The 12,341-nt window shown below is 38.6% G+C and overlaps 2 protein-coding genes across 15 annotated transcripts in view; both read right to left on the bottom strand.

The window, feature by feature from the left end:
- The window catches only part of LOC107721875 (connector enhancer of kinase suppressor of ras 2-like), a 112,265-nt gene that overhangs the window by 93,933 nt on the left and 5,991 nt on the right, over positions 1 to 12,341 (bottom strand). For 13 of the 14 annotated variants that reach the window (XM_016530065.1, XM_016530063.1, XM_016530052.1 and 10 more), the window contains exon 1: positions 5,789 to 6,356. In XM_016530065.1, coding sequence (XP_016385551.1) covers positions 5,789 to 5,852 — 64 coding nt within the window. In that variant the 5' untranslated portion in view covers positions 5,853 to 6,356. Of the gene's footprint in view, positions 1 to 5,788; positions 6,357 to 12,341 lie in introns of those variants that run through there. The other variant, XM_016530053.1, reaches the window with a different exon arrangement.
- Positions 9,854 to 12,341, bottom strand: part of LOC107721830 (acetylcholine receptor subunit delta-like) — an 11,020-nt gene continuing 8,532 nt past the window's right edge. Inside the window, exons 11-12 of the mRNA XM_016530001.1 lie at positions 11,563 to 11,791; positions 9,854 to 9,993 (exon numbers count right to left, since the gene is read on the bottom strand). Of these exons, the coding sequence (XP_016385487.1) occupies positions 9,854 to 9,993; positions 11,563 to 11,791 (369 nt within the window). The remainder of the gene's footprint in view (positions 9,994 to 11,562; positions 11,792 to 12,341) is intronic.

Genomic DNA, 12,341 nt, shown 5'->3' with positions numbered 1-12,341 from the left:
TTTAATTTTCTTTTTATAAAATAATAATAAATCATTTTATTATTATTATTATTTTATGCAATAATATATTACAAAAAAACATTCAAGTTTTATTATTCCAAAGGAAAATCTGAGACAAAGTTGATATTTAAATGAGCACAACAGAGTCTAATGAATTATAAAAGAGCTCTGACTCATCATTTTATCTATTCATTGTGGCATCCGTGTGATGAACAATTCTCAGTCAAATTGATTTTGATACCAAAATATCTCAGTAGGTACTGATTCAGGACTTGAATGGTCCGTCAGCAGATTTATAGGCTCTAGCACACAGCTCCCAGCGGCGGTCAGTTATATTGAACACTCCCTCCGAGGCAATGACTCTATCTGAAGCACTGCCGCCTCCCAGTAAAACCACAAGCCACAAAAGCACAGAAAGACCAGGACCACAGTCTAACTGAGAAACCACAGATGCTGGTTCTAGTTCAGCCAAAGTGCTCCACCCTAATCTTTTCAGAGATGCAGACATTGGCATCAGAGATGGGCCTTCAATCAGAGGCTGAGATGTTTACTTCTCTATTCTCTGGAATGTGTTGGCCAGCATAGCAGATACATGGCGCTTTCCACAAATAGGGCCTGAAACATACAAAATAGGACCTGAAAAAGTTTTTTCTAATAATAATTAGGATAAAAGAATTGACTGGTTAAGCTGGATAGCTCATGCCAGAGCTTCATGTTATTTCTAACATTTCTAATACTTCTCACAAAAAAAGCATGGGATTTGTGTCTCTGATGCTTTTACTAAATGAGCATACTGTATTCATGGAAAGTGACGCACACTGATAGCCGCAGGAGATCATTATACATAGCACTTATGGGAAAGAGCAAGAAAAGGAGAAACAAAGTAAGAACTGCAGATAGAGAGATGGAGAAAGCAGGCTTGCTGTCTATCAGAGTTTGTGAGGCTGCAGTGATGTGACAGAACTTGATTAGATCTAAAGCCCTGCGGGTCAGAAAGCTAATCAAGAGGAAGGAGCAGTCATACACACCCACAGACACCCTGAAGCTCTGTTTCCAGCTGTTGCATTCCGAACACTGTAAAAAAAAATAAAAAAATAAAAAAGAGGTGTTCGATCTTTAAAAAGTGATGATAAGAAGGCCACAGCTGGCTTAATTATTTCCAAGGAAATGCCTTGACTAACCTTATAAGGTCACGTTTCAATTAACTAAAATCTGCCATCATTATATACAAATTTTGTTTAAGTAACACTAAGAAGTTGTTCTATGCAAATTGCAATATTATGTCATAATATGTACTTCGATTTTTTGATGAAAAATGCATGGAGAGCAAAACATCACATGAATACTCAACACTGGAACATGAGATTTCAATACATGAAACAACTGAATTTTAGCAAAATATTAAAATATTTATACAGTTAAAATAATTAATCGTAATTAAATCCATTTAAAAAAAAAAAAATTATCCACATTTGTTATATAGCTTCATAGTTTTACTGTATGTTGATGTGTTTTTCTTTTATAATTTCTTTTTATATAATAATAATAATAATAATAATAATAATAATAATAATAAAAGAATACAAAAATATTCAAGTTTTGAATATTTTTGACTATTTAAATCAAATCTTCACACATAGTGATGTAGATATGTGGGGGCGTGTTAGAATGAGCCGTTTTAGGGGGGCGTGGCTGACTCTGAACTTTTATAAAGAATATCTCTTTGGATTTGAGACTTTAGTCTTTGCAACTTTACAGACCTTCTTTATGCACCAAGAGCTTGTAACACTCCAAAGAGAAAGGAAAAATTGAAATCGCATCATATGACCCCTTTAAAGTTATCATTCTGTCATCTTTATCTAGTCAAAACAGCATTGGTGTGATGAATGAGTTTCACACTTAACAATGATTATAGAAATAATAAATTATGTATTATATTATTTATATTATTATTTGCAATTATTTTTAATTAAATAAATTATATTGATTTTGATTATATAAGCATCAGCAACTTTACAAGTTAAATGTTTACAATATTGCTGTTTAAATCACAAACACAATATTTGAGATCTTTTTGACCAAACTGTGCAGCTCTTGCAAACAGTCACACACTGAAACAAACACATTGTTGTTTGTTGGTTTGCAACATCTGTTGATTGTAACCTTTTAACCAGACACTGAGGCCATGCTATTTCAGAACGGAGCAAATCATTCTTTTAAATCTTGTAAGTCTACAGGGTACAGGCTGATGTACCATTAAATGTCCTGCTGCATCCTCAGCCTCATCTTATAACCACTGTTTATTAAAAGGTCCAGCATATGAGACACCACAACAATTAAACATAGGAAAGTTATATATTCATTCAAAAGCATTAAAAATGCAAGACTTAGGAATCCTCCATTTAACAATAATCAGTCCTAGCACTACGTCTCACTTGCTTGCATCTTCATCTTCACAATCCTTCTCCATCTCTGTTCTTTCTGCTCCACACCTCCTTATTAAATGCATATAAATCACGACGCATGCATGTGGTGCTGCTGACGTAGAACATGCATGCGCTGCGCCTTGTTTACGCATATGTCGTGGACTCGTGGTACTCTCGTGAATGGTGGCAGAGAGACTGACACGGAAGAGAAGAATTGTTGAATAAAGTTGTTATTTTTGTTTTATTTGCACACAAAAAGTATTTCCGTAGCTTCATAAAATTACGGTTGAACCACTGATGTCACATGGACTATTTTAACATTGCCCTTACTACCTTTCTGGGCCTTGAATGTTGTAGTTCCCTTGCTGTCTATGCAGGGTCAGAAAGCTCTTGGATTTAATAACAAATATCTTAATTTGTGTTCCGAAGATGAACAAAGGTCTTTACGGTTTTGGAACTAAATGAGGGTGAGTAATTAATGACAGAATTTTCATTTTGGGGTGAATTATCCCTTTAAAGGCCCATGCACACCAAGGACAATAATGATACCTGTAACAATATAGTTTTAAAAATCGTTTTTGATTTAAAAGAATAGCAGAGTCCACACCACGACCATAACGATAATAGCACAGAGCAGCGATGTCATTGGAATCATTTTCAGATGTGTTTTTCAAGCTGATGAATGATAAAAACATTAACAGATAATCCTGCTTTAAAGAGCTCGACCATTTAAAGTGGCAGATGGCAAAACTGCATCGCACAATAAACAAGATTATGCGTTGTACAGTTTTCTTTATAGTTATCGTTCTTGGTGTGAACGGGACTCAAGTCTGTTTTTTGTTTTCAGGTGCTGGATATCATTTCCTGGTCTGCAACATGAACAAAATTAGTCTTGTGTCCACATGATCACTTTAAAGTGTCATCATGAATAGACAAAGCTGTTTGAGACTTCCGTCCCACCGTTCTATGGTCTCTTCCAAATGCTTTGCTGATTCTGAAGTAAATGAGTTTGTGCCACTCCAGGCAGCCTTCAGAGCACCAATACACCATTCCAGCATTAGTGAGACTTTAATAATGGCATTTAGAGAGGGCCATAGAGGGGGTGTGCTGAGTGCAATGTGTAGGCCTGGGGGTGTGCGCAGCATGTACATGCATCGATCAAAACACTCACTGACTCTCTGAGTCACAAACTGAAAAATAAATTTGCTATAAGTCACAGATGTAGTTTGACCTAAAGCTCATGTACATATGTACCCCTCCAACACACACACACACAGCAAATAAGCCTCTACTTCAATTCAGACTGAACCAGACTGATTCAGCTACATCCCGTCTCCCTGTAAGCTGCATTAGCTGTGCTATTAAATTAATCTGCTCTTCACAAGCAGGTAAAATACCGCAGCTCTATCTTTTGCAGGTTATGTGCTTGTAATTGGGACAGTAAACGGGGGCCAGTACCAAGCCACTAATGGGTCTAGGTAGATATTACAGCTTATAAGTACAAGTCTGAATGGATGAATCATGAGACAAATTGATAGAGAGCACAACAATAAATGTAGGCTTAATTACAATCTCTAAAAGTGGTACACAACCATTTGAATCCAAAATGAGGGCAAATAGCCCTTCTTTACAGTCCTAAAGAAGTCTTCTGCTCTGATGGTTAGTCTCTCAGCTGTTCCTCACAGATGCTCACATTGATGCACAAATGACAAGACACAAACTCTGCATAATTCTAGTACACATGCACATGCAAAAGACCATAGTTTAATGAGAGAATTTAGTTCCAGACTAAAGCTTTGACCACATATTCAGGACCAAACGTATTCATTTCAGAATCAAACTCATATGTGTTAGTAATCTGAATATAGGGGGATGTTACTCCCCAAATTCTATAGCAGTTGTGAACCAATGCAAAAAAAAAAAAAACTATTAAAATAGCACAATGTGCTGCTGTCATAACCTTCATTATTTGCAAATGCAGAAAACCTAATGCTATTCTCATATTCTCGCATATTTCTACTTCGTCATTACATATTAGCTCGAAGACATGATATGAAGAACAATTTTATGTCTGAAATCTGATAACAAGCCTTATATCACAGATCTGTGAATCATAATCCCACTGGGACGCGCTCGAATCCTGTCATACAACCTCGATAACTCACTGCTCGATTTGTTATTGTGATGACGAATCTGGACTCATAATCCCACTGGGACGCGCTCGAATCCTGTCATACAACCTCGATAACTCACTGTTCGATTTGTTATTGTGATGACGAATCTGGACACGCCGCCCACGCCCACGAGAGCAGAGAAGGTGCGTAATTGCCCCCTCCGCCTCCGCGCATCAAAGATTCTGCTTCTCTTCTTCAACTAATACACGAGGAAGCTCCTTCACATTGCATCTAAGGACCCCATAAAATCATCTCATTTAATCCGTGTCTAATGAAAAAGCTGGTTTTTGATGCTCTGTCACCAGCATTCCCATTAGGCCTAACGTTACTGGTAACTTGTTAGTGTACAGCTATGTCGTGTTGATTCGCAGTTCAAGCTCCTTAATGTGCTATAGCAAAGTTAAATTCTCATGATTGTAGATAAGTCGCTAATTATCTTTTGTTGGCTGAATTACGTGATTTGATATCTATGGCTTTCAGTGCGGTCGACTTTTTAAATAAATTTCTGTCAGTAACTTAGCCTATTCTGTCGACGTTTCTAACGTTAACCACTGATCTATAATAGAGAACATTATATATAGATCAGTGTTTCTAACTGTATTTAGTGTCCCTAGCTAACCGTCAACTATCTTAACGACATTTTAAACAAAAAGATTATACATTTGTGAAAATCTATAGTAAAGAGATAAATAATTACGTTAATCGTGTTTTGTCCTCATCCCATACCGATCCTGACGGAAAGCGCTCGCGCAGCGAACTGTTGCTATGGTTACCTCCTCAGGCAAACAGGACTTCTGTTTGCTAGCGCGGCTATTTAGTGCTTTCCGACTAACTTGTAAAATAACTTTTGTGGATACTAAATGTTGTCGGAAAACGTTAATTGAAACTAACATACAAGTAAAACAACACATACTTTTAAGACTTTTGTTTTAACTTCCTTCGAGTCACTCAACTGAGTGTCAGAGTCCAGCTCATACAGTAGGCTAATTCACACCCTGATTGCCATCATTAACATCAGACATATGTACGCTTCACTGCTTGGAAGAAAAGACATCAAGAATGCCCAACTAGAACATAAATGATCTGATATATATCAAGTGAAATGCAAGACATCATGTTCTTTCTTTACTACCTAGCGCCATTAGGTTAGTAAACGATGGGTTTAGGGACCAAAAACGCATCACGTACCTTTCATCCAGTCCACAACTTGACTGGGGCTCCATTTACTAACAGGTTCCATGACGAGAGCCATCGCGAAACTTTCTGTGGTTGCCCCCTTAACACGGCTGCGAGGGGCAGAAGATGTGGTTTAACGCAGCTCTGGGGAGCTCAGATCGGTGGTCTTACGTTAAGCGCCTAGATTTGGCTCCCGGTTACGCGATTTCATCCCATCCAGATTTGCGCATCCAAAGCGTCACACCGAACGACATCAAGCACATTCCTAACCCTTTGCTCCTGCAAACTTAAGGGTTTCTTATTATCAACACCCATATCTAAGAGCCCGAATCTGCTCCCCGTTTCAGTTCAGATCCTGGCATAATGTGCCATGCTCAGCCGGGTCACCAACAGTCGCGTCTTCATGCCATGCACCAACTGCAGTCTCTCCTGTTTCTCCCTTCCCCTCCCTTCGTTTTCTTCTCCTCTTTAGGGGTCTGTACCTTTCAGAGGTGGACTAGTGGGTATATAGAGTAAGACAGAGAGAAGTGTGCGGCGTACCCACGGGGACTCAAGTGAACGTCGCTTCCAAAGGCAGCTGCGAGCGTTGATTCAATTGGGCGCGCGCTCCTCCTGTGGGTGGTGCGGCAAAGTGAATTTGACTCGCGCGCTCGGTTATTTCCCACGAGGATAAAAGGCTTTCGGCCGTATTCATTTTAATGAGGACACGCTGGTTCGCCCTGCTTCAGAAACTCTATAAAAGCAGTGCACGCAAAGTATTTGTCTGAAATATGTAATGATGCTCATAGAGGGGCTATATTCGCATGAGACTTGGCCACTTGTGGGACTATATGTGGCTAATGTTATGGTCTAAACCAAAATGATGGAGGACTATGATAGCGTAAACCATAAGAGTGACAGGAATAACTCAAAGATTCATAAATGGGAGGTCAATCGGTGCTAGTTGCCACACATTTCACTCTAGTGAATATTTCTCAGGGTAGGTTTATTTTTGAAAGTCAATTTCTGAAAGTCAAGAACATACCCTAAAGTCTTAAAACGCTATTAAATGATTTTAATTTCCATGAGAATATGTGAAATATGCAGCTCATTTAACAAAACTTTGTTAAACTAGATGTGAAGTTGCCTCAACTGGAACCTTGCAAAACTGCAAAACCTAAAATTACTGTGGAACACAAAACAAGCAGTCATGAAACAGCAAAAACATTATTTTAACTATTGTTTTGGCCAGAAATGTTGGCCTTGACTCTAAAATGTAAAGAAAAATACCCTTGAATTTCAAAAGAAACACTAGGGTTTTTAGCATAACAATTAGGTAGAAAACCTTTATTGTGCTTTATTATTGTTGGCAGCCATGTCTAAAATAGAAAAACAACTTTCTTTGCCTTAGGAATTCTGTCTTAGACATCTTTAACTGGTTCACTGAAACACAAATAATATAATAAAGTACTTTGTCATAAGCATTTCTGTTTAAAAAAAGTTGAGAAAATATGTCATGTTTTGCCATATGATGCTGAACAAAACCTTTTTGAGTGTTAAATTGAAGTGGCCTAGCAAACTCATCCAACATGGACAGTTTCGGCAGTTCACCATCATCCCTGGCCTTCATCCTGGCTGCCTATTGATTTTGTTCCAACTCATCCTTACTTCAGAACCAGAGCAGATGGAGCCAGGAGGCTGGAGTCGGGCCCAGATCAGGCCCCAGTATGTCAGCATGAATCATACCACATATTCTGTGGGACCTCACCATAGAGATTCAGTGATCAGTGGGCTCTGCCCCATAAACCTGCACTCTTAATCACACAGGGTGGAAAGAATCAGATCAGGAAAAAAGGAGCTGTCAGATTCATTTGCAGCACAGTCTGACTCATGGGCTTTTTAGCGCCTGATTTCATATTTGTCCCCTAAGTGTGCTCTTTTAGCAGAGCTGTGTGTGGCCGCAACTGCTTTTGCAACTTATCTTTGTCACAATGTATGACATTTTAGTTCTATTCTCGCACATTTGGGATAGTGTGCCCCCTTCTGATCATACAGACATGAGCTAAATTTGCAGTCCTTTTCTAGCACCTTTAAGCAAAACAAAAAAGATTGATCTCACTTTTTATGTATGTTTTCTTTAATAGTATTGCCAGGCAGGTTTACTAATGTATATACGAGTTGTGATCTCGTAATAATCACATGCTTAGAGTGAGATCTGGATATCATAGTTTTAGACACAACAGAAAAGCTTGTCCTTTGTTCTTGGACAAGTGCTATGAGAAGCAGGGAAAGCACTGCTTCCCGAGGCAATCGAACGTCAGATAGAAAGATTCTGTCAGCTCTGCTTCCTTATGCTGTTTTTGCTGTGCAAACAGGGTGGTAAACAAACACCTCCAGATGGATGGAGGGGGGACCGGCTTCAGAACGCATTGCTGCTTTTGAGTGGGAGGAACTAGAGTTTTTTTAATTTCCTGCTGGCCTAGATGTTGTGGAGACGTTAAATTTATTCCCCAATCCATGCTGCTCCTACTCTACTCAAATGGCAAAAAAGAGAGCGTATGCTGTTTTGGAAAATGAAGTGGGTTAGCGGTGCTGTCTGACAGCTGCCACAGGGCTGCTTATCCCTAATAAACAAAGCTGGGTGGAATATGTTTGTGTGGCACCAAGATACCTGTGTGTCCTGAGAACAAGCTGAGAGGTTGCATACTTGTTCCCTTTAAGCCAGAGTTTCCTTTTGGAAGCATGCTGTTAAAGGAATGGTCGGTATCTCTGTCATGCTGCCAGTTATTACAGAAAATTTCTCCACAGTTTGTAAGGAACAAACAAACAAATATGTTTTTACAAGAATAAAAATGTAAAATACACACTAAAAAAAACATTACTCATGGCAGTATAGGGACAGAAAGCTGTCTTTTTAATCGCTAACAAATCAAAACTACATTAACAACAATTAAATAGGCAGATGAACAGAAAAATACATTGCAACTTAGCATACAAGCGTGCACAAACCCATAAATAAGTACAAACACTCCAAAATATATTTTCCAAAAAAACAGTGATATGTACTTTTGATGTTTTCATGTAGGTTAATATTAATGTTTTGTAGCTCTTTGATTGGAAAATGTGTTTACCTGCAGAGTGAGAGTCCTTCACAAGACGTTATACGTGCAGGTGTTGAACTTCAAGTCCTTATCGCTGGCAAACATTAGGATGATTTTGCAGGTATGTTTCTGATTGTAGATAAATATTCACTTAATCCATCATTCTGTTTGTTCTCTGTGTTATGAAGTATCGTGTTACTGTTTTATTAAGTCACAAAAAGAACTGCCTGAATGATTCGGACTGAATTGCGACCCAGTTTTTATGAACCAGTTAGGGTTTTGTTAACACGCTCATCAATTCATGGGAACAAACTATCTAGAAAAGAGTGTTTCCTTCACGGACTGGGCATTGCAAGTTGAGATTCTAATCAGATTCCAGAAATTATGGGAAATGCGATTGATGATTAACATATTTACAAATATAAAATGTAAGAATTCGTAAATGTCCTTTAACAAAAAGATGAGCTTTACAGTTCTGCTTTTAGTACATGATACTTTCTTACATCAGTGTTACTCAAGTAAAGATTGATAGATCACTTTGGTTCAGTAGTCACAATGCCTGTTTGATGAGCCTGCTTGAAGCTATTGGTCTCGCTGGTTTGAGCTTTTCTCTCTCTTTCTCTCATCATTATAATAGCATAACCACTCTGCAGATGGATGGCCGTTTCCACAAAGCTAAACAAACACTCTCCAATAGAGCGATTGCAGGCCATTAAGCCATTCTATCAAGACCAATGGACAAATGTCTAGAGGAGCTGTGGTCCCTGTGGTGGGGATATAGATCTATTCTTCGGCCCCCCAGTGTCAGCAATTTTGGATTAATCTCCAGTTTAGATTTCAGATCCAATCTCAAAGCCAATTTGTGTGGACCACAGTAACAAGGTTTTTAAGAGTCAATCGATCAAAGTTACTACCAACTTCCAGATCATTTTCCAGACACGACAGAGCACTGAGTTATTTTCACTTAATAACCCACAGCATGTGGACTATTAATTATTCATTCCACAACTTCAGCAAGGGTTGAGCTGGAGGGAAGGGCCTTGGACTGTAATGGCGGGAAAATCCTCATTTCATCTAAATGGGGCAAATACACTCTAGAGAGGACAGTGTGGCCTCCTATCTGAGGCTTGGTCTTTTCTGCAAAAAAAAAAAGATAATGACAGTCTGAGTTTACTAGAGCCTCCAAGCAGTGGCTTAAATTACAAGATTATGTGTGTACTGATAGGGAGAGAGTGCTAAATTGGACTATTTGTGCAAATCAAGGACAGTCTTCTTTTTTTTCCCCGCCTGGCAGACAAAAATTAAGCAAAAAATCCCATTGACTTGCATTAAAGTAGGGGAAAAATATAAAGGTGGGCTCTTTTCACTGGGGACAGTAAGTGACCCCCTAGTAACCACCCAATGCACCCTAGCAACCACATAGCAACATCCTGGCAACAACCACAAACCCTTGCATCATGACAGTGACATTTGCATGGGTAGGTTTGCACACAAAATCACGTTTTCTCCATTTCAAACCTGTTTTTACTGTGTCTGCTTCTCTGTGTTTCCACCACCAAGGAAGATTTATGTACTTTAATGACAGGAAGTAATTTAGACCTAAAGATTGAATGAATCAACTACGGTCTATTACACTATGCATAATCAAACCTCTATATTTTTCACTCCAGTGGCTTTTCTCCTTCTCCTGTCCCCGTGGTGCTGTATAATAGCTCAAGTACTTCAATAACACACCAGTGTTAATTATAAAGGGGAAGGGTGATGAACAGATTTTGAGTGCAATACTAAACCCGGTGAAACATTGCAGTGCAGTATTTATGATTTATTTATATAATTGCATAATAGACTTTCAGAGCTGGTTTGTGAGCTGTTCCATTTATAACTGTATTTATCATTTAAAATAGTGGGTTCTACTTTCCTTGCATGTCCATGATCCTCTCAATGGATTAGGTTGTTTCTGTTCTGAAAATGTCCCTGTGAGATTGTTCTGCAATAACAACAAAAATGGCTGTGGAAAAACTTTGATTACCCACTGAAACAACAATTACACCCAGGAGGAAAAGACAAGAATTATTATTTTATTCCCCATCTCACAGCGGAAGAGGTTCATTTGGCACACTTATTAAACCACATACATAATATAAGTAATCAAGCCTGCATAAGCAGCCTAAATGGAGAGTAATTTATATTCATGCTTTGCATTGCTGTCAAAATATCCTTTATGATATTTCACAGAGTGCTGTGGCTATTATTCATTATTCATCTAGCACACTGTTGTGGTGTACAGAGGTCATGAAAAGCGCTTGTTTTCTTCTGTATAGGTGAAAGTGTCTCCCTGGAAGGGCAGCGCTGGTGGCTGGTTGTAGATGCCCGTCAGGAAGATGCAGATGGTTCCTAACGTCATAACTGGAGTGACCGCATAGAAGCAGAGTCGGTCCACTGTCCTGGCAATCCCACTCCAGTTGTCCTTTTCCTGAAGTAGAAACATGTGTTTAGCTTGTGGGAAAAAAATTATATTTATATTTTAAAAATAAATAAATAAATAATTCAATAAATTTTTCACACAGCACCATCTAGTTATGGTCATGTTGTGCATGCACTTAATGTAATTAAATTAATCATTAAATTAAATGGATTAAGAATTTATTAAATTAATAATTAAATTAATTAAAATATTATTTTATAAGATAAATTCATAGTGGAAACTATTATTTATATGTATTTCTTTATTGGGAGTGGGGCGAGCAGCCATGCCATGCCTCTCAGACTGCTTCTCAAACATCAGTTCGCTGCGTGATTTAACACTATAGTACTCCTCGGCCTGGGCGATGTACCCCACTGAGCTGGAACGCCGCGGCAGCGCCCCCTCCAGGCTGGGTTTGTCATCGGATGGACGGGACATGCCGAGAAGACGAGGCAGTCGCTCCAAAAAGAACTGTAGCAGATAAGATGAGCAGTCTTTAAAGAAATAGTGCAAATTAAAATATGCTAAAAAAGTAATCACTCTCAGACCATCCAAAATATAGCTGAATTTGTTAGAACAGATTTGGAGAAATGTAGCACTACATCACTTGCTCAACAATGGATCCTCTGCAGTGAACGGGTGCCATCAGAATGAGAGTCTAAACAGCTAAATATATAAAAAATGATTTTAAAAAAATCCTAACAATCACAAAAGACTTCAATCCTTAAATTAATGTCTTGTTAAGTAAAAAGCCTTTTGTTTGTAAGAAACAAATTCATCATTAAAAGGGTTAGTTCACCCAAAAATGAAAATTGGCTTGTGTTTTACTCACCCTCGAAGCATCCTAGGTGTATATGACTTTCTTCTTTCAGACGAATCCTGTCGGAGTTATATAAAAAATTGTCCTGGCTATTCCAAGCTCTATCATTGTAGTCAGCGGGTGTTGCAGTTGAACAGTCCACAAGTCGTCAAATAAAGCGCGCGCATTCATAATAAAACGTGCCTCACACGGCTCCGGGGG

Source organism: Sinocyclocheilus rhinocerous, unplaced genomic scaffold (genome assembly GCF_001515625.1).
Source record: "Sinocyclocheilus rhinocerous isolate Xijiao unplaced genomic scaffold, SAMN03320098_v1.1 scaffold90, whole genome shotgun sequence".
NCBI classification, from domain to species: Eukaryota; Metazoa; Chordata; class Actinopteri; order Cypriniformes; family Cyprinidae; genus Sinocyclocheilus; species Sinocyclocheilus rhinocerous.
Note: the sequence above shows the minus strand (reverse complement) of the source record. Positions and strands in the feature narration are given on the sequence as shown.